At 37.3% G+C, this 23,895-nt stretch overlaps 1 protein-coding gene across 1 annotated transcript in view; it reads left to right on the forward strand.

Moving 5' to 3' along the window:
- LOC100378354 (uncharacterized) overlaps positions 1-22,932 on the forward strand; it is an 88,024-nt gene extending 65,092 nt beyond the window's left edge. Inside the window, exons 12-19 of the mRNA XM_085500550.1 lie at positions 5,828-5,969; positions 9,284-9,443; positions 10,347-10,444; positions 15,201-15,284; positions 16,644-16,756; positions 17,787-17,933; positions 19,203-19,480; positions 19,825-22,932. Of these exons, the coding sequence (XP_085356676.1) occupies positions 5,828-5,969; positions 9,284-9,443; positions 10,347-10,444; positions 15,201-15,284; positions 16,644-16,756; positions 17,787-17,933; positions 19,203-19,480; positions 19,825-20,981 (2,179 nt within the window). The 3' untranslated portion in view covers positions 20,982-22,932. The remainder of the gene's footprint in view (positions 1-5,827; positions 5,970-9,283; positions 9,444-10,346; positions 10,445-15,200; positions 15,285-16,643; positions 16,757-17,786; positions 17,934-19,202; positions 19,481-19,824) is intronic.
- Positions 22,933-23,895: the final 963 nt, after the last annotated feature.

Consider the following 23,895-nt stretch of genomic DNA (forward strand, 5'->3'; position numbering starts at 1 on the left):
GTAGGGAATTATGGGTACAAGTCTTAGGTTGTCATAGGGAATTATGGGTACAAGTCCTAGGTTGTCATAGGGAATTATTAGTACAAGTCTTAGGTTGTCATAGGGAATTATGGGTACAAGTCCTAGGTTGTCATAGGGAATTATGGGTACAAGTCCTAGGTTGTCGTAGGGAATTATGGGTACAAGTCCTAGGTTGTCAGGGAATTATGGGTACAAGTCTTAGGTTATCATGGGTAATTATGGGTATATCTCCTAGGTTGTCATAGGGAATTATTAGTACAAGTCTTAGGTTGTCATGGGGAATTATGGGTATATCTCCTGGGTTGTCATAGGGAATTATGCGTACAAGTCCTAGGTTGTCATAGGGAATTATGGGTACAAGTCCTAGGTTGTATAGGGAATTATGGGTACAAGTCTTAGGTTGTCATAGGGAATTATGGGTACAAGTCCTAGGTTGTCATAGGGAATTATTAGTACAAGTCTTAGGTTGTCATAGGGAATTATGGGTACAAGTCCTAGGTTGTCATAGGGAATTATGGTTACAAGTCCTAGGTTGTCATAGGGAATTATCGGTACAAGTCTTAGGTTGTCATAGGGAATTATGGTTACAAGTCCTAGGTTGTCATAGGGAATTATGGGTACAAGTCCTAGGTTGTCATAGGGAATTATGGGTACAAGTCCTAGGTTGTCATAGGGAATTATTAGTACAAGTCTTAGGTTGTCATAGGGAATTATGGGTACAAGTCCTAGGTTGTCATAGGGAATTATGGGTACAAGTCCTAGGTTGTAGTAGGGAATTATGGGTACAAGTCCTAGGTTGTCGTAGGGAATTATGGGTACAAGTCTTAGGTTGTCATAGGGAATTATGGGTACAAGTCCTAGGTTGTCATAGGGAATTATTAGTACAAGTCTTAGGTTGTCATAGGGAATTATGGGTACAAGTCCTAGGTTGTCATAGGGAATTATGGGTACAAGTCCTAGGTTGTCATAGGGAATTATTAGTACAAGTCCTAGGTTGTCAGGGAATTATGGGTACAAGTCTTAGGTTATCATGGGGAATTATGGGTATATCTCCTAGGTTGTCATGGGGAATTATTAGTACAAGTCTTAGGTTGTCATGGGGAGTTATGGGTATATCTCCTGGGTTGTCATAGGGAATTATGTGTACAAGTCCTAGGTTGTCATAGGGAATTATGGGTACAAGTCCTAGGTTGTATAGGGAATTATGGGTACAAGTCCTAAGTTGTCATAGGGAATTATGGGTACAAGTCCTAGGTTGTCATAGGGAATTATTAGTACAAGTCTTAGGTTGTCATAGGGAATTATGGGTACAAGTCCTAGGTTGTCATAAGGAATTATGGGTACAAGTCCTAGGTTGTCATAGGGAATTATGGGTACAAGTCTTAGGTTGTCATAGGGAATTATGGTTACAAGTCCTAGGTTGTCATAGGGAATTATGGGTACAAGTCCTAGGTTGTCATAGGGAATTATGGGTACAAGTCCTAGGTTGTCATAGGGAATTATTAGTACAAGTCTTAGGTTGTCATAGGGAATTATGGGTACAAGTCCTAGGTTGTTATAGGGAATTATGGGTACAAGTCCTAGGTTGTTGTAGGGAATTATGGGTACAAGTCCTAGGTTGTCATAGGGAATTATGGGTACAAGTCTTAGGTTGTCATAGGGAATTATGGGTACAAGTCCTAGGTTGTCATAGGGAATTATTAGTACAAGTCTTAGGTTGTCATAGGGAATTATGGGTACAAGTCCTAGGTTGTCATAGGGAATTATGGGTACAAGTCCTAGATTGTCGTAGGGAATTATGGGTACAAGTCCTAGGTTGTCAGGGAATTATGGGTACAAGTCTTAGGTTATCATGGGGAATTATGGGTATATCTCCTAGGTTGTCATAGGGAATTATTAGTACAAGTCTTAGGTTGTCATGGGGAATTATGGGTATATCTCCTGGGTTGTCATAGGGAATTATGTGTACAAGTCCTAGGTTGTCATAAGGAATTATGGGTACAAGTCCTAGGTTGTATAGGGAATTATGAGTACAAGTCCTAGGTTGTCATAGGGAATTATGGGTACAAGTCCTAGGTTGTCATAGGGAATTATAAGTACAAGTCTTAGGTTGTCATAGGGAATTATGGGTGCAAGTCCTAGGTTGTCATAGGGAATTATGGGTACAAGTCCTAGGTTGTCATAGGGAATTATGGGTACAAGTCTTAGGTTGTCATAGGGAATTATGGTTACAAGTCCTAGGTTGTCATAGGGAATTATGGGTACAAGTCCTAGGTTGTCATAGGGAATTATGGGTACAAGTCCTAGGTTGTCATAGGGAATTATTAGTACAAGTCTTAGGTTGTCAGGGAATTATGGGTACAAGTCTTAGGTTATCATGGGTAATTATGGGTATATCTCCTAGGTTGTCATAGGGAATTATTAGTACAAGTCTTAGGTTGTCATGGGGAATTATGGGTATATCTCCTGGGTTGTCATAGGGAATTATGCGTACAAGTCCTAGGTTGTCATAGGGAATTATGGGTACAAGTCCTAGGTTGTATAGGGAATTATGGGTACAAGTCCTAGGTTGTCATAGGGAATTATGGGTACAAGTCCTAGGTTGTCATAGGGAATTATTAGTACAAGTCTTAGGTTGTCATAGGGAATTATGGGTACAAGTCCTAGGTTGTCATAGGGAATTATGGTTACAAGTCCTAGGTTGTCATAGGGAATTATCGGTACAAGTCTTAGGTTGTCATAGGGAATTATGGTTACAAGTCCTAGGTTGTCATAGGGAATTATGGGTACAAGTCCTAGGTTGTCATAGGGAATTATGGGTACAAGTCCTAGGTTGTCATAGGGAATTATTAGTACAAGTCTTAGGTTGTCATAGGGAATTATGGGTACAAGTCCTAGGTTGTCATAGGGAATTATGGGTACAAGTCCTAGGTTGTCGTAGGGAATTATGGGTACAAGTCCTAGGTTGTCGTAGGGAATTATGGGTACAAGTCTTAGGTTGTCATAGGGAATTATGGGTACAAGTCCTAGGTTGTCATAGGGAATTATTAGTACAAGTCTTAGGTTGTCATAGGGAATTATGGGTACAAGTCCTAGGTTGTCATAGGGAATTATGGGTACAAGTCCTAGGTTGTCGTAGGGAATTATGGGTACAAGTCCTAGGTTGTCAGGGAATTATGGGTACAAGTCTTAGGTTATCATGGGGAATTATGGGTATATATCTCCTAGGTTGTCATGGGGAATTATTAGTACAAGTCTTAGGTTGTCATGGGGAGTTATGGGTATATCTCCTGGGTTGTCATAGGGAATTATGTGTACAAGTCCTAGGTTGTCATAGGGAATTATGGGTACAAGTCCTAGGTTGTATAGGGAATTATGGGTACAAGTCCTAAGTTGTCATAGGGAATTATGGGTACAAGTCCTAGGTTGTCATAGGGAATTATTAGTACAAGTCTTAGGTTGTCATAGGGAATTATGGGTACAAGTCCTAGGTTGTCATAAGGAATTATGGGTACAAGTCCTAGGTTGTCATAGGGAATTATGGGTACAAGTCTTAGGTTGTCATAGGGAATTATGGTTACAAGTCCTAGGTTGTCATAGGGAATTATGGGTACAAGTCCTAGGTTATCATGGGGAATTATGGGTACAAGTCCTAGGTTGTCATAGGGAATTATTAGTACAAGTCTTAGGTTGTCATAGGGAATTATGGGTACAAGTCCTAGGTTGTTATAGGGAATTATGGGTACAAGTCCTAGGTTGTCGTAGGGAATTATGGGTACAAGTCCTAGGTTGTCGTAGGGAATTATGGGTACAAGTCCTAGGTTGTCAGGGAATTATGGGTACAAGTCCTAGGTTGTCATAGGGAATTATTAGTACAAGTCTTAGGTTGTCATAGGGAATTATGGGTACAAGTCCTAGGTTGTCATAGGGAATTATGGGTACAAGTCCTAGATTGTCGTAGGGAATTATGGGTACAAGTCCTAGTTTGTCAGGGAATTATGGGTACAAGTCTTAGGTTATCATGGGGAATTATGGGTATATCTCCTAGGTTGTCATAGGAATTATTAGTACAAGTCTTAGGTTGTCATGGGGAATTATGGGTATATCTCCTGGGTTGTCATAGGGAATTATGTGTACAAGTCCTAGGTTGTCATAGGGAATTATGGGTACAAGTCCTAGGTTGTATAGGGAATTATGAGTACAAGTCCTAGGTTGTCATAGGGAATTATGGGTACAAGTCCTAGGTTGTCATAGGGAATTATAAGTACAAGTCTTAGGTTGTCATAGGGAATTATGGGTGCAAGTCCTAGGTTGTCATAGGGAATTATGGGTACAAGTCCTAGGTTGTCATAGGGAATTATGGGTACAAGTCTTAGGTTGTCATAGTTAATTATGGTTACAAGTCCTAGGTTGTCATAGGGAATTATGGGTACAAGTCCTGGGTTGTCAAAGGGAATTATGGGTACAAGTCCTAGGTTGTCATAGGGAATTATGGGTACAAGTCCTAGGTTGTTGTAGGGAATTATAGGTGCAAGTCCTAGGTTGTCATAGGGAAGTATGTGTACAAGTCCTAGGTTGTCATAGGGAATTATGGGTACAAGTCCTAGGTTGTCATAGGGAATTATGGGTACAAGGCCTAGGTTGTCATAGGGAATTATGGGTACAAGTCCTAGGTTGTCATAGGGAATTATTAGTACAAGTCTTAGGTTGTCATAGGGAATTATGAGTACAAGTCCTAGGTTGTCATAGGGAATTATGGGTACAAGTCCTAGGTTGTCATAGGGAATTATGGGTACAAGTCCTAGGTTGTCGTAGGGAATAATGGGTACAAGTCCTAGGTTGTCATAGGGAATTATGGGTGCAAGTCTTAGGTTATCATGGGGAATTATGGGTATATCTCCTAGGTTGTCATAGGGAATTATTAGTACAAGTCTTAGATTGTCATGGGGAATTATAGGTATATCTCCTAGGTTGTCATAGGGAATTATGTGTACAAGTCCTAGGTTGTCATAGGGAATTATGGGTACAAGTCCTAGGTTGTATAGGGAATTATGGGTACAAGTCCTAGGTTGTCATAGGGAATTATGGGTACAAGTCCTAGGTTGTCATAGGGAATTATTAGTACAAGTCTAAGGTTGTCATAGGGAATTATGGGTACAAGTCCTAGGTTGTCATAGGGAATTATGGGTACAAGTCCTAGGTTGTCATAGGGAATTATGGGTACAAGTCCTAGGTTGTCATAGGGAATTATGGGTACAAGTCCTAGGTTGTCATAGGGAATTATGGGTACAAGTCCTAGGTTGTCACAGGGAATTATGGGTACAAAGGCATAGGTTGTCATAGGGAATTATGGGTACAAGTCCTAGGTTGTCGTAGGGAATTATAGGTGCAAGTCCTAGGTTGTCATAGGGAATTATGGGTACAAGGCCTAGGTTGTCATAGGGAATTATGGGTACAAGTCCTAGGTTGTCGTAGGGAATTATGGGTGCAAGTCCTAGGTTGTCATAGGGAATTATGGGTACAAGGCCTAGGTTGTCATAGGGAATTATGGGTACGCATATATATTCAATCACTATAGGTATACCGGGGGGTTGGTAAAAACTGTCTCATCAATGGATACCTAGTAGTCTAGAAACACATTGAGCATACGGTTGGGTTCCATCTCATTGATATTTATATAAATGGCCTTCAAATTTAGTGGAGTGGATTCTTAATTTTCTCACTGTCTCGTCTTTAATACTGTCAAAAGAGAATCTGTTACATACTTATAGGGGAATAAAGTGTGTGTCTTCTTCTGTTTCCATAGTTACATCAGATGTTGTTACCGGGCAACAAAGACTCTTATTACTATTGGTGCTCTACCTGATCCGGTGACAACTTTTGAAATATTCTTCATGAATGTGGATTTTATTATTGGTATCTTCGTTTTTGCCACAATTATTGGCCAGGTGAGTATGCCAATATGATGGTTACTAAGGATCCATAAGATAAAGGAGTACAACTTAAATATCTCTGTACATCTTATTTTGTGTTTATGTCTATCAAATGTATCTCTATGTGGATGCCCAGAAAGATTGCATAAACCGAGTTATAAAGTGAGATTATCAATGTATCTCTATGTGGATGCCCAGAAAGATTGCATAAACCGACTTATAAAGTGAGATTATCAATGTATCTCTATGTGGATGCCCAAAAAGATTGCATAAACCGAGTTATAAAGTGAGATTATCAATGTATCTCTATGTGGATGCCCAGAAAGATTGCATAAACTGAGTTAAGTGAGATTTGTCAACATCACATGAATCACACGAGTCTAAATTTTGAAATTTACTAAAAATCTCAAGGTGAATTAATAGTAAAATTTACATTATGGGCAATTGTTTGCAATTCCTTGTTTTTTCTGTTCACAATTATTGCATTTATTAACACTCAAAAAAAATTCAGGGTGCCCAGGCATGTATGATTTTGTTAATGATTTTTTATTGAACATACAAGTGCATTAATTAGTTATTCATGCTGTGAGTGACGTATAATACATATTATACTATTTCTATTTCTATTTATTATGTGAAAAAATATTATCAAAACCAATTTCATTAAACTTACACTAAATGTAATCATTCTGCAAGTAAGCAAAAATTTACATTCGTTGTTAAAATTTTTAAATTTAGGTGTGTGTGTGTGTGTGTGTTCATCATGAAAAAAAGCTAATCTTCAGATTGTGAAATATTAAAATTGGGTGACTTTTTAAAATAGTGAATCAATATGCCTAAATTATTTACAAGTCTTAATTGCACAACCATTATACATGTATAGTCAGACAAAAATCACTTGTTATATTCATAATTTCCTTCTTGGTATTATTTGGAGGTGTGTTATCTGATAGATTGTCTGTTTCTTATTGATATAAGGAACTCATTGCAACTAATGCATTTTATAACAAAATCAGACTTGTTGGCTTCTCAACATGTACATGGTATTTTATACATCTACTGAAAGCTGTGATATAGGAGAAAAAAGATGGGTATATTTTGTAACATTGTCTGTTTATTATATTCTGCTATGGATATAAACTGGTAAAATGTTGTAGCATAACTGTTATTTCATTATATCCGTTCACACAAGATGTACACTAACACACTGTATGAAATTGCTAACATTTTCAAAGTGATGTTGCAAGACTATATCATCAGCATTTATTTTCAATAAACACAATAATAAGCTAGCTATTAAAAAAAAATGCTAAAAATATGAATTAAAATCTTTCACAACTTAATTCTAAAAGATAAAATATTTGCAGGATATTCAGCTGGAATCTTTTTTTGCATCACCCTTGATTCAAGCATCATTAAGGGAGTGCAACAAACTGTATTCCAAGCAAGTCTGTGTTATTCTGTATTCTGGGCTTAATAAAAATAATTAGGAAGAATTCCCAAGTCACTTAAGGGATAAAATGTAATGCTATCTCTTGAATCCATAACCTGGAAAAAACCCTCTGCTGCTTTTGATGTTAAAGTAAGCTTGTTGTACATTAAGATTGGTATATAACTAGTGTCTGCAGTAACATATGTCTTGTCCTGTGGCTGTCATTGCGTTAATGATGTCTCATTGGTCTAATGCCTTACTGAATTGATGCATCAAGTGTACATGCTGTTTTATTCACTCAACAACTGAGTTGATGACTTGTTACAGACAATAAACCATGTTTCTAATCTACTACTTAGGAATAGTTTTAGCAATAAGGGTTATGCCTGTCTTTGAGAAAAAGGGACTAAATTCAACATCGGTTCTAAGAGAGTGGAGATTTTTTGGAAGGAATTTCCTCACTCATTTTGAATAAAAAGTAGAATTTTTCAGTCCACAGATCTACAAATTGTCCTTTTTATTTGTGGTTTCTGGCATGGAGAACCATTAATTGGTGAAATTAGACACAAATGGACCAGATAGAAAAGAAATTAAACTCCCAACTGCGCATCCTGGATGGTTGAGATATTTGAATCAGTACTTGTGTAAATACAGATTTATTATTTCCGACTTCAGTGTTTAATGCTTGCAGATATGCAATCAGTTGAAACCCTATATTAAACATTTACCAGTATTACTATAAAAAATAGGAGAAATTAAAAAGCACTAGAAATGCTTGTGAAATGTTCAATCAAATAAATGACATAAAAATAATAAAAAGTGGAGGACATGAATCTGTTAACATAGAAACAATGACTTCCCTGTTTAGTCCTATTCTTGTTTGAATTTAAAAAATGGCCAAAATGAGAAATTGAGGTTCATAATTCAAAAAACTAGTTTGCACAGCCTAAGTTTTTCTTCTGATTCAAATTGCCAGTCATGTGGAATAACAAACTTTCAAAAAATGTAAAAAGTGATTTAATAATAAAAATTAACACATAATGTAAACTTAATTTTTTTGTAAATTAGTGAATAAGGGTAACCATAACAGCAAGCATTTCACTTGGACTCATCTTAGTACACCCTGTTACCTTAACTTTCGCTTAATTTTGCCTTTAAAATCGCTGAATCACAAAAATTCCTACTAGCTAACATTAAGCTGTTCACAGTAAGAGCGCTTTATTTTGATCAACTGAAATAACGGAAGTCAAGTAGGAGTCATATGTTTGATAATTCTCAATTACGTATCCTTACATGCACAGTCCTTAAGCGGGATCTTGGCTGTACTCTTGCCATCAAAAATTTGTATTGATTTGTCACAGCTGTTTACTAAATGTGCCCTTTTTGAGGAAGAATACATTGATGTCGTCATATTGTGAATAGAGGTTGTAATTCCCTGCCTATTTGATGCAGTCCCCCCTCTAGGGTAGCTATATAATACAAATTGCTTTTCATACCGGAGTCAAGTTGGTCAATAGGTTAATGTATTTTGTGTACGCTGCTAGCTTACTGTGACATTCAGATAGGCTTTGTTGGTTTTAATCAAGTTTTATTTCAAATTTTTACAATAAATACATTAATTGTCATTCAGTTCATATAAATATGTTATTAGCAACTCAAATTTAATTGAGCAAAATATATAATAAAAATTGATAATAATTCTCCCATGGTATTTATTAATTTATAAAAACAAAGGAATTGTAGATGTGAAATGAGCATAAATTTTTGCTCATCTAATAATTTATAACTATCAAACAAACAAAAACCTTATTCTTCTATGCTGAAAATTATATCATGAATCATCATGAATTCCATTTAAATTAAAAAATACCCAGTAGTAATTGTTGCTTGGTTACAGATGAGAGATATCCTTGGTGATGCCACGGCAACCACAGAAGCATTTCGAAGGAGAATGGATGACACTATGAGACTATTGAATACATGGAAAATACCAGAAAGTGTGCAGAAAAGAGTGCGTATGTGGTATATGTATAACTGGGAAAGAGGAGAATTACTTGGTAAGTATTTACAACAGTAAGTATTTATCTCCATACTTTAAGAACACTACCGCCACAAGCCAGCCAAAATACTACCACCTCAAGCCAGCCGAAATATTACCTCCACAAGCCAGCCAAAATACTACTGCCACAAGTCAGCCAAAATACTACCACCACAAGCCAGCCAAAATACTACCACCACAAGCCAGCCAAAATACTACCACCACAAGCCAGCCAAAATACTACCACCACAAGCCAGCCAAAATACATCAACCAAAATGATAGAAAGCACTGATTGAGCTGCCTATTTGTTCTTAACAACTGTCTTCCACCATCTATTTATTAAACATGACTGGAATGATACAACCGGTCAGGTACACTGGTTACTGTCAATTTTGTAATTTTATATTAGATTGTACTTTAGAAATTTTGTATTATTTAGTAATTTAGTGATTGTATTTGTTATTTAGTACATTGTGTTTTTGTTTTGTTTTTTTATATATATATTTCTCCTTGTACTTTGTGACCATTTTCTTTCCCTCCGGGGATTGTGTAAGAGTCAATAAGTAAAAATAAAAAAAACTGGTTACAGATGGAAACACAACAGTTTACAGTGGTGACACTAAAACAAACATAACATAACATCCCTATCAAATATGAATATCAATACTGAGTATAGGCATGCATCATTGTTAGAGTATACCTAAACATAATATTGGTAAAACCACAGTCTAAATGTTATACCTTTTGTTTTTAGCAAACTTCACTATCTGCAAACATGAAGAATGTATGTGAAAAAAAAAAACATTAAATATTATCATTATAGTAATTATTCCATGTTACATGTTATAAACTAGTGCAGTATAAAACTGAAACATTATTCACATACAATTATTTTAATAATATTTCTGTGTTTATTTACAGATGAGAAAGAAATAATGGAAGCAGTTCCTGTGAAAATGCAGACAGATTTAGCTATACATGTACATATGGACACTTTGAGTAAAGTCTCATTATTCCAGGTAAAGTGAAAGCATAGGGTACTGATGCAAGATAGCAGTGTGGGGTGCTATAACATAAGGTGGCACTGTTCAAGATGGCAGTGTGGGTGCTATAACATAAGGTGGCACTGTTCAAGATGGCAGTGTGGAGTGCTATAACATAAGGTGGCACTGTTCAAGATGACAGTGTGGGGTGCTATAACATAAGGTGGCACTGTTCAAGATGACAGTGTGGGGTGCTATAACATACCATGGCACTGTTCAAGGTGGCAGTGTGGGGTGCTATAACATACCATGGCACTGTTCAAGGTGGCAGTGTGGGGTGCTATAACATAAGGTGGCACTGTTCAAGATGACAGTGTGGGGTGCTATAACATACCATGGCACTGTTCAAGGTGGCAGTGTGGGGTGCTATAACATACCATGGCACTGTTCAAGGTGGCAGTGTGGGGTGCTATAACATACCATGGCACTGTTCAAGGTGGCAGTGTGGGGTGCTATAACATACCATGGCACTGTTCAAGGTGGCAGTGTGGGGTGCTATAACATACCATGGCACTGTTCAAGGTGGCAGTGTGGGGTGCTATAACATAAGGTGGCACTGTTCAAGATGGCAGTGTGGGGTGCTATAACATACCATGGTACTGTTCAAGGTGGCAGTGTGGGGTGCTATAACATAAGGTGGCACTGTTCAAGATGGCAGTGTGGGGTGCTATAACATACCATTGCACTGTTCAAAGTGGCAGTGTGGGGTGCTATAACATAAGGTGGCACTGTTCAAGATGGCAGTGTGGGGTGCTATAACATAAGGTGGCACTGTTCAAGATGCCAGTGTGGGGTGCTATAACATAAGATGGTACTGTTCAAGATGGCAGTGTGGAGTGCTATAACATAAGGTGGCACTGTTCAAGATGGCAGTGTGGGATGCTATAACATCAGGTGGCACTGTTCAAGATGGCAGTGTGGGGTGCTATAACATCAGGTGGCACTGTTCAAGATGGCAGTGTGGGTGCTATAACATCAGATGGCACTGTTCAAGATGGCAGTGTGAGTGCTATAACATAAGGTGGCACTGTTCAAGAAGGCAGTGTGGGTGCTATAACATAAGGTGGCACTGTTCAAGATGGCAGTGTGGGGTGCTATAACATACCATGGCACTGTTCAAGGTGGCAGTGTGGGGTGCTATAACATACCATGGCACTGTTCAAGGTGGCAGTGTGGGGTGCTATAACATACCATGGCACTGTTCAAGGTGGCAGTGTGGGGTGCTATAACATAAGGTGGCACTGTTCAAGATGCCAGTGTGGGGTGCTATAACATAAGATGGTACTGTTCAAGATGGCAGTGTGGAGTGCTATAACATAAGGTGGCACTGTTCAAGATGGCAGTGTGGGATGCTATAACATCAGGTGGCACTGTTCAAGATGGCAGTGTGGGGTGCTATAACATCAGGTGGCACTGTTCAAGATGGCAGTGTGGGTGCTATAACATCAGATGGCACTGTTCAAGATGGCAGTGTGAGTGCTATAACATAAGGTGGCACTGTTCAAGAAGGCAGTGTGGGTGCTATAACATAAGGTGGCACTGTTCAAGATGGCAGTGTGGGGTGCTATAACATACCATTGCACTGTTCAAAGTGGCAGTGTGGGGTGCTATAACATAAGGTGGCACTGTTCAAGATGGCAGTGTGGGGTGCTATAACATACCATGGCACTGTTCAAGGTGGCAGTGTGGGGTGCTATAACATAAGGTGGCACTGTTCAAGATGCCAGTGTGGGGTGCTATAACATAAGATGGTACTGTTCAAGATGGCAGTGTGGAGTGCTATAACATAAGGTGGCACTGTTCAAGATGGCAGTGTGGGATGCTATAACATCAGGTGGCACTGTTCAAGATGGCAGTGTGGGGTGCTATAACATCAGGTGGCACTGTTCAAGATGGCAGTGTGGGTGCTATAACATCAGATGGCACTGTTCAAGATGGCAGTGTGAGTGCTATAACATAAGGTGGCACTGTTCAAGAAGGCAGTGTGGGTGCTATAACATAAGGTTGCACTGTTCAAGATGGCAGTGTGGGTGCTATAACATAAGGTGGCACTGTTCAAGATGCCAGTGTGGGTGCTATAACATAAGGTGGCACTGTTCAAGATGGCAGTGTGGGTGCTATAACATAAGGTGGCACTGTTCAAGATGGCAGTGTGGGATGCTATAATATCAGGTGGCACTGTTCAAGATGGCAGTGTGGGTGCTATAACATAAGGAGGCAGTGTGGGGTGCTATAACATACCATGGCACTGTTCAATATGGCAGTGTGGGATGCTATAACATAAGGTGGCACTGTTCAAGATGGCTGTGTGGGGTGCTATAACATACCATGGCACTGTTCAAGGTGGCAGTGTGGGGTGCTATAACATAAGATGGCACTGTTCAAGATGCCAGTGTGGGATGCTATAACATAAGGTGGCACTGTTCAAGATGGCAGTGTGGGATGCTATAACATAAGGTGGCACTGTTCAAGATGGCAGTGTGGGTGCTATAACATAAGGTGGCACTGTTCAAGATGGCAGTGTGGGGTGCTATAACATAGGTGGCACTGTTCAAGATGGCAGTGTGGAGTGCTATAACATAAGGTGGCACTGTTCAAGATGGCAGTGTGGGATGCTATAACATAAGGTGGCACTGTTCAAGATGGCAGTGTGGGTGCTATAACATAAGGTGGCACTGTTCAAGATGGCAGTGTGGGATGCTATAACATAAGGTGGCACTGTTCAAGATGGCAGTGTGGGTGCTATAACATAAGGTGGCACTGTTCAAGATGGCAGTGTGGGGTGCTATAACATAGGTGGCACTGTTCAAGATGGCAGTGTGGAGTGCTATAACATAAGGTGGCACTGTTCAAGATGGCAGTGTGGGGTGCTATAACATAAGGTGGCACTGTTCAAGGTGGCAGTGTGGGGTGCTATAACACAAGGTGACACTGTTCAAGATGGTAGTGTGGGATGCTATAAGGTGGCACTGTTCAAGATGGCAGTGTGGGATGCTATAACATAAGATGGCACTGTTCAAAGTGGCAGTGTGAGATGCTATAACATAAGGTGGCACTGTTCAAGATAGCAGTGTGAGATGCTATAACATAAGATGGCACTGTTCAAGATGGCAGTGTGGGATGCTATAACATAAGGTGGCACTGTTCAAGATGGCAGTGTGGGATGCTATAACATAAGGTGGCACTGTTCAAGATGGCAGTGTGGGATGCTATAACATCAGGTGGCTCTGTTCAAGGTGGCAGTGTGGGGTGCTATAACATAAGGTGGCACTGTTCAAGATGGCAGTGTGGGATGCTATAACATAAGATGGCACTGTTCAAAGTGGCAGTGTGGGATGCTATAACATAAGGTGGCACTGTTCAAGATGGCAGTGTGGGATGCTATAACATAAGGTGGCACTGTTCAAGGTGGCAGTGTGGGGTGCTATAACACAAGGTGGCACTGTTCAAGATGGCAGTGTGGGATGCTATAACATAAGGTGGCACTGTTCAAGATGGCAGTGTGGGATGCTATAACATAAGATGGCACTGTTCAAAGTGGCAGTGTGGGATGCTATAACATAAGGTGGCACTGTTCAAAATGGCAGTGTGGGATGCTATAACATAAGGTGGCACTGTTCAAGATAGCAGTGTGAGATGCTATAACATAAGATGGCACTGTTCAAGATGCCAGTGTGGGATGCTATAACATAAGGTGGCACTGTTCAAGATGGCAGTGTGGGATGCTATAACATAAGGTGGCACTGTTCAAGATGCCAGTGTGGGATGCTATAACATAAGATGGCACTGTTCAAGATGCCAGTGTGGGATGCTATAACATAAGGTGGCACTGTTCAAGATGGCAGTGTGGGATGCTATAACATAAGGTGGCACTGTTCAAGATGGCAGTGTGGGGTCCTATAACATACCATGGCACTGTTCAAGGTGGCAGTGTGGGGTGCTATAACATAAGGTGGCACTGTTCAAGATGGCAGTGTGGGATGCTATAACATAAGATGGCACTGTTCAAAGTGGCAGTGTGGGATGCTATAACATAAGGTGGCACTGTTCAAGATGGCAGTGTGGGATGCTATAACATAAGGTGGCACTGTTCAAGGTGGCAGTGTGGGATGCTGTGACATATAGTGATGGTTTGATTATGAGATAAATAAAGCATGTTAGAAGATATCCTCAAGTCTCTAATGACTTAAAATGGATGCAGAAGCTTCAGTTTAGCAATGTTGCTTTAAGTAGGCCCTGAGCAGTCATTAAATGGTATGAATCACACATGAATAACATGTGTATGTGACTGCAATAAAAAATGTTAACTGTTTGCATGTACTGTAAAATACTTTATTTAAGCTGGAATTGATTTTCGCTCAAAAGACTTTTTGGGTGTTTTGTATGGGATTTATTTTTACTGATTTTTGACAGGTTGAATTTAAAATATAAGAAAAAAGGTATATTCACTGGATTTTATTTTCACTGAATCATTCCTTCAGCGAAAATTAATTCCAAGTGAAAATGAAGTATTTTACAGTACATCAATTTGGTACAATGTATATGTGCCTCAATTGTCATTTGTCACATGGTATTTATTATAATTACCCTAAGTGATTATTATGCATTTGTACTTGTAGTGTCCTTATCATCAGTTGTTTAGTGTTTGTCTGATAGCCTACTCTTTCTAAATAACTTATATCACCTCTAGAGGGCACTGTTGTAATTCTGACAACATGTTTTGCTATTTCAGGACTGTGATAAAATGTTATTAAGAGACCTTGTTCTTAAATTACGACCAGTTTTATACTTGCCAGGTGATTACATTTGTACTAAGGTAAGCATGAACACAATTCTTCACATATTGGTTACTGACAATTGTGAACTTTTTCATTTATGATCTTTAGTCTTTTAGCTCTGCTGTCAACTTTGTTGGGCGGAGCTTATCATATGAGTGATTGACCGGTGTTGCCCGGTGTCGTCTGTTGCCCATGTCAACTTTTTACTTTTTCGAATTCTTCTTGAAAATTACAAAGTCCGATTGCTTTGATACTATACATATTGTTCATTTTTTCATGATATCTTCAGTTCTTAATTGATATGTGCATTGCTAACAGCAGAGCTATCTCAACCAAGAGGCTGCTTGTTTATAAATATTTTCACACCAGGTGACAATGGGAGTAGTTGAGCATATGTATGTATGTCTGTGCATGTGTGTGTGCATGCGTGCCTATGTTTGTCTTTTCAACTTTGGGATGACTTACATTTAACTTTACACCTAATGACAACCCTCACCAGTTTTCGTAATGTATATTAATATTTAATCAAATATAATATAATATTAATTGCAGTTTATATTAATATAACTGTACCATACCTTCCCCCTTTACAAACCCTAAGCTTCATAAACATGTGTATGTTAAGTCACAGGATGTATGTATGTATGTTTTTCTTTAAATTTAAACTTGAAATAAAACGCAATTCTATATTGAATTGTAATGTGATTAAGATTAAACTTCAATTAAATCGCAACCCTATACAGAGTTATGTTTAATCCAAACATATATTAAAAATTAATCCAATGTGGAACGTCACAATGATGGTAAGACGAAATTCATTCATTTTTAGCTGTTCTATGACTGTTCCACTGATATCTAAAGAACTGCTCTATGGATTTTGATGAAACTTGGTACATAAATGATTAGGGAGTTTTTGACTTTAGCTGCTTATATTTCAAGTACTAATCATTACTAAGAATTAATCATCACATTATAATGAAACTTGATACATGATTTGTTCAAATCTATGCCTAATAATTGCTTAGAGGGTAATTTGTATAATAATTACCCAATTTTCTACCTATATCTCAAAAAAAACAATTATTGCATTTCAATAAAACATGGTATAAGAAGTCCCTGGGAATAATGCTAAAGTCCCAATTAGTTTTGGACTGAAATTCGAGCATACTATTTGCTTGATTCGCATAATCATGACATTTCATTTACATTTGTTTCATAGATACTCTGGGGAAATCCACAGACATAAATAGTTTAATTTTGAAAAACCTGCCTGGTACCCTCACACATCTCTGTACCTAAAATTACTAGACTATGTGTATAATTTACTTTGTGTGCAAAAATAATATCAAGGATTGAGCGATTTTACTAAAATAAAATGATTCCATTGTTTGTGATAGGGTGAAGTTGGTAAAGAGATGTACATCGTTAATAGTGGTATTGTACAAGTGATGAGTGCTGAGAACAAGGTTTTAGCAACATTGCATCCTGGGAGTGTATTTGGGGAAATAAGGTAATACCTTTTTCAATATACAAAATATTAATTATGAATATGTAAGATTGTGGGTAGATTTCTTTTGCGCTTTGCAATTCATGGGTAAACCTTGACAACATTGATGCCATATTTATTAGCCAGAATACAAGACGGTTGACATTATTTTTTTAAATCATTGTGAATTGGAACAAATACCATGAATGAGCAGAATCGTAACACAGCATATGAAAGACATTTAAATAAAACAGAACACGGTGGTGTCAACAAAATTAGCATACATACAAGGCATGTGTAATGATGAATTTATATTTGGTCAATAGCTTTACTTTCTACACTCTGCGTTTTCACTTTTTTTGAAATGTTAAAAATATATACAATTTATAATTCCCTGATAATTTTATGGGTTGATATCAGCCGACACGAGTGGTTACCACCAGATGTTTGTATCAATCCGAGTCGCAGGCGGTAGTCACAATTGTATTCTGACGTCAACCTAGGAGAAAATAATGGGATTATATTTTTATTACATGTATAATTCCACAGTATGACATAGTAAAACGACGAAGTGTTAAAAGTGGAACCATTGCTAAAATATATTACTAAATATATTGCTAAATATATATAATATAATTTTATTGATTGCATGGTGTTCTATTTCATGTGAACCCTTCGCGTACACAATTCTGCTCATTCGTGATATTCGTTTAAAATTTTCAACTGATTTTTTGGAAGGACTGAATAATAATTCCAGTATGTGACGTAACAGTGCAGTGATATGAGTTTTTGACCTGCTCTGCTCTGACAATTTAAGTTATCCATGTAATGATATAACAAATGTCTTTTCAGACATCAATCTCTAAAACTTAAGTTTTATGGTAACACCTTAAATGTTCACTGATATAATTTTACGTTCGTGAGTACTGACTTCCTGCTATACTGCTATAATATTTTGTGATTATCGCTAACTCATACATTTTGCAAAAGTTTCTATCTCAAGAATTTAAAGTGGTTTAATTGACTTTTATGTAACTCTTGCATTCTTCCTCAGTCTGCTGGCAATGGGAGGCGGTAACCGACGCACAGCTGATGTAGTATCACCAGGATTCGCTAATTTGTTCGTACTCAGTAAAAAAGATCTTCAAGAGGCCATCGTGAACTATCCTGAGGCTCAAGAGAGTCTGAAAAGAAAAGCCAAGTAAGATAAGTTTTAAACCTATCCCAGATTGCACTTGTCTATATGTTGATGTCAGCAGACACAAGTTATTACTGCCAGAATTTTGTATCAATTTGGGTCATAAGCGAGGATTGATCACAGGTGTAGAAAATATTGCGAAATTATATATTTATCAAATACATATTTTCACGTTCCAAAAAAAGTGAAAAGGCAGAGTGTTGAAAGTAGAACTAACGGTTAAAGCGAGAGGTAGTCACCTGCGCACATGCAGGAATTGAGTCCCAAGCGACGATAACAACACAAGCTAAAAACGCAAAGGCTCATGGGTAGACACATGTTGTAAACAATGACACGCTATGGCCACCTGACCCATGTGTAGGTGACAACACTCCCTCTTTAAATAACACCAAATATGAATTTATCAGAGTTATTTGGCTCGTTCATGAAATTTGCTTCATTACGTAGGGCTTCTTTTGTAGGGACTGGATAATTAATCTGAAAATACAGACATAAACTTGTCAAAATAAATCATTGTTACGACAATCCATAGTAATTGGAACTTATATAAACCTTCAGGTAGCACATACTACATTGTTACGACAATCCATAGTAATTGGAACATATATAAACCTTCAGGTAGCACATACTACATTGTTACCACAATCCATAGTAATTGGAACATATATAAACCTTCAGGTAGCACATACTACATTGTTACCACAATCCATAGTAATTGGAGCTTATATAAACCTTCAGGTAGCACATACTACATTGTTACGACAATCCATAGTAATTGGAACTTATATAAACCTTCAGGTAGCACATACTACATTGTTACCACAATCCATAGTAATTGGAACTTATATAAACCTTCAGGTAGCACATACTACATTGTTACCACAATCCATAGTAATTGGAACTTATATAAACCTTCAGGTAGCACATACTACATTGTTACCACAATCCATAGTAATTGGAACTTATATAAACCTTCAGGTAGCACATACTACATTGTTACCACAATCCATAGTAATTGGAACTTATATAAACCTTCAGGTAGCACATACTACATTGTTACCACAATCCATAGTAATTGGAACTTATATAAACCTTCAGGTAGCACATACTACATTGTATGGAGCAGTACCATACTGTCATAAATATTGAATATATTTCACAATGTTAAAAAAATCATCTATAAAACTAGAGAATTATTATACAGAAAATATTCTTCTCAGAATGAAAACTGTCAGTGTGAACACTAAGTATAAATTGTATGATTGCTTTCAGAGAAATTATGAAGAAAAATGAAGGAACTAAGACAGAAAAGACAAAAAAACGTGGTAAATCTTTAATTGCTGAAACTATATTGAGGAATCGCACTGACACGCCAAGATTTTTCAATGCTGTTCTTGAGGTGGCAAGAAATTCCAAACTATCGCACAGTATTCTGAAAGGGGCAACTCGGCAGCGAAAGGAAAGCTTGTTTGCTGAATACTCCTACCATTCAAGTACAGACTCTGATTCTGGCAAAGACGATAGCCAATCATTGATGAGTAACAAATCAGGTAAAGTTCTGCACCAAATAAACAAATTTCATGCCTTCATGATATTCACTGTAATTCTGCACCAAATAAACAAATTTCATGCCTTCATGATATTCACTGTAATTCTGCACCAAATAAACAAATTTCATGCCTTCATGATATTCACTGTAATTCTGCACCAAATAAACAAATTTCATGCCTTCATGATATTCACTGTAATTCTGCACCAAATAAACAAATTTCATGCCTTCATGATATTCACTGTAATTCTGCAACAAACAAACAAATTTCATGCTGTTACAAGAGAATGATGAAAACTTCACCTTAAAAAGCTTGTTTTTTAGTAAAGTCCTTTCTACTTGCAGCCAAATTCCAAAGAAGAAAAAGATCTCCGGACAAGAAGAAGAAAGAAAAAGTTTTAGAATCTGATAATAAACCATCCTCGTTTGATTCTGCAGTTATTGTGCATTCTTCTCCTAAAAGTGAAGGGGAAGCTAGCAATGATTCATCAACCCACAATACAAAAACAGAGAAGAGCAAATCACCAGTCAGATCAATGGTCAGCTTGGATCCAGACTCCTTTGATTTGGACTCACTGTTAAATGAAGATAAAGCTGAGATGATTAATGAGGAGAAAGTAAAAATAAGAAAGAAATCAAAGGATTCCATGCAAGCTGCCATCAGTGATATTATGAAGAACGTTGCCAGCTCAGACGATAGCTCTACTCAAGCAATCTCGGGTACAACAGCCACAATTGAGAGTCAAGATAAATGGCCAACCAGTGATGAATCTAAAAGCAGTAGAAAACAGACCTCATCAGGTGATGAATCTAAAAGCAGTAGAAAACAGACCTCATCAGGTGATGAATCTAAAAGCAGTAGAAAACAGACCTCATCAGGTGATAATTCATTGGATGGATTATCAGATATATTGAATGATAGCTTCTCTAGTGGAGTAATGAAAACAGAATTGAGACGTACTTCAAAACATCAAGATGAAAATGAGATGAGTGACTCAAAAAAGTCCTCACTGACAGAAATAGCATATCAGCCACTGAAAACAAGTGATAAACCGCCAAAGAAATTGCCACCACTGACTGGACGTATATCATCTTCTAGTGACTCTGCAGTTGCAGAACCACCAAAAAAAGCATTGGCCAAACTTCCTAACAAATCAAAACAGCTGCCAGCTGTGAGAAAAAAGGTGTCTACTCTGAGCAAGACAGAAAACAGGAAATCATCACCAAGCAGTGAACATAAAAAAATAAAGAAATCTATGTCAACGGGACAAACTTCACAACTTCGTGGTCCTTCCTCAAAACCTCCTGATCAAAGTACTCCATTTGCTGCTGAACACAGTGAAGTGAAGTTACCTGCACACTCTACAGCCCAAAAGGCTGTACCAATGACTAAAAAGGCAGTGTCCACAAGTGGGCCTTCTTCAAAACCAGCAAAGAAATCATCTACACAACAACAGCCAGAAAGCACGCCTAGTAAACCAAGAGATGCTGCTAACAAGTGAAATCTTTGGCAGTCACAGATGTTTTATGTTTATGCAGATAATGTAATTTCATTGCATTGTATACAAGTGATATGAGTGTTACTGGCGTCAGCATTGTGTACTTCCTTCTGAAACTCAAAAAAAAAAAGGTAAAATACAAAACAACCAATGAATAACATGGTGTTATATAGTATTCATGCTCATTTACAAATTAATTAATTCATTAATACTAATCATGTCATAATCTGGCACAAGCACAAATACAGTTTTAACATTTTTACCTCCACTGATCTTCAAAGATGACAGAGTGGAGCTGTTCAAATATTATCCATCCGCTGTCTGTCAACAACTTTTATTTTCAATTTCTTCTTGAAAACTACCAGCTTAATTGTGTTGATATTTGGTATGTAGGTACATTTGGTGAATCGTTTATCAGAATTGTTCATTTTGTAACGATATCTTCAATTCTCTATTTTTGGTTAAAAATGCTATTTTTGATTTCTTCTTAAAAACTACCTGCTCGTATGCTTTGATACTTGTAGGTACCTTCTCTATTTTTGGCAATTATATTTGGTAAAAAAAATGTCAACTTGTTCTTGAACACTACCAACATATTAATGATATTTTTGTGCACAATGTGTTTGATTAAGTTACGCTTACATTTTCTCAACAACCAGAACCGTGTTTTGTGTTAAAGGAGTGTATTGCTCATCTAACACAATATTCTTGTAGGACAGCGGAGCTATTTCTACGGTTAGGTTGCTTGTCTTGTTTTCAAATTTAAGTGTAACAACTGCTTAAGTCATTAAAATGATTGACATTGCCACGATGTCTCGCTATTTAACTTTTCTGTAGGCAGTCGTCTTTTTTCACTTGGAAGCATTTTGTATATTTTTGTTAATCTACCATAGAACATAGTGATAGAATAATAGTATTCTAATCATAATTTTAAACTTATATACAAAATTGTCAAAATTGGTTCCCTGTGATGGCAGTACTTGATAACCCTAATTCTGCACCAATAGTATTAACAATAAAATTATCAATTTTAAATCACTCAGTTTGTGGCAGTTTATTGAGACTGTTTTGGTGTTATAATTATTTAAGACTGCCTTCTATTTGATGTTCTTGCCAAGTACTACATGCTGCCCTCTATGTTGTGATCTTGCCATGCATTACAGGCTGCTCTCTATGTTGTGATCATGCCATGTATTTTGCTGGTTCCCGGCGTCCCTTGTGAATGGCAAGTAAGATGCAGGTAACTAGTAAATGCCATATTGTTCCACTGGGCCGGCCAAAAGGCACGTGACTGAGTGACATAATTTGAAAACATACTAATATTCGCTTCCCGTAAAAAAACGCCATGTCCATGTCAGCAAGGACTTAATATTTGAGATGGTTCTGGCATTTCTCGCTATTTTGTACAAATTGATAACAAAAGAAACAGTTTTTCATTCGCCCAACTTTCAAAAGTAAAAGAAGACCCTTGAACGACCACGAGCATAAGCGCTGACGTCAGGTAACCAAGGGAAATAGAATAACCAACAAGAAAGTGATGGACCAATCAGAATGTTGTAAGCATTGCTAGTTACCTGCCTCTTGTGGCTTGGTGCGCCATGACACTTGAGGCGGGAACCCCACCAAGCCATGTATTACAGGCTGCCCTCTATGTTGTGATCTTACCAATTATTGCAGGCAGGGTTCTTGTACATATTAAAAGTTGTACACTGTGAAGTATTTATTTATTTATTTAAAATCATTTGACTTGTTTATGTATATACAGTATATAGTATATAACATTTAAACTTACTAAATAGACATATTAAATGTATTTACTCCAACTTACATATTTGTACAAATGGTTGCATTTATGTGAATCAGATCTGTTAATTTTTGTAAATGCTCTATTGTAAAATAGGTGTTTATGAGATGAAATCTTTGAATAAATGAAGTTGGATATCTTGGACTGTAATGTGTATTCACCTGTAATATTATCTGATAACCAATTATACATATGATAACCCCTAAGGCCAAAAAAAAAATAGTTTTGTTGCCCTCAGTGACCGACCAAAAAATAAGAAATATTGGGTCACGTTTTTTGTTTTTTTTCCCTGTATACCTTGGCTATTTACGATACCCTTAGTTTTCACAAGTTTTCACGACTTGAGATTTAATAACATTGGACATATTTTTGTAGCAGTGAAAATGTCACTACCGTAGTTGTCATTGACATTCACTAGGGTCATAAAGGCTTGGCAACATTCACTGACATATTAAAGACATCGTGACTTTCAATATGGTTCTAAAAGTACATTGTCACAGTGGCAAAAAAAGTTACTGTAAAAGGGTTAATTATTCACTGGGTTTTAATTTTGCTTATTTCACTGACTGGAAAATGCTCTAAATTAAAACCTAGTGAATATGTAAAATTGAGCATAGAACACATTATCTAAATGATAAAACCGTGAATTTAAAAGCCACTGAATATGCCTGAAATGGTAAATCAGTGAAATTTAAACCCAGTGAAAATTAGTCATTTTACAGTACCTAATTACCATATGAGGATGTGTCTACGTGAACAATTTGTGTTAAACCCAATCTTAACATTTTCTGTATTTGTGATAACACAAAGGTAATACACTTCATTATAAGCTGTAGAAAATAACACGTACCTTTCATGTTATTTTTTTTTCAAAGAGCTTGTTTCTTGCCATTATTATGAGTGGCCCTAAATTGTCTTGTCAGCTAACATCATTATTTCACTTTCAATAACAAAAGTCTATGTAAAACAGTGGAAGTTGGTAGACCAACCCTTGTGTGATACTGTGAAATGTCAACCAATCATCAGGCTCAGGAAAATGCACAATTATGATCATCATTCTGTTTTTAAAATGAAAAAGAAACTTATAATATATAAAGTTAAAATCTAACTTCA

The sequence above is a fragment of the Saccoglossus kowalevskii genome, chromosome 6 (genome assembly GCF_978046115.1).
Source record: "Saccoglossus kowalevskii chromosome 6, keSacKowa6.1, whole genome shotgun sequence".
Lineage (NCBI taxonomy): Eukaryota > Metazoa > Hemichordata > Enteropneusta > Harrimaniidae > Saccoglossus > Saccoglossus kowalevskii.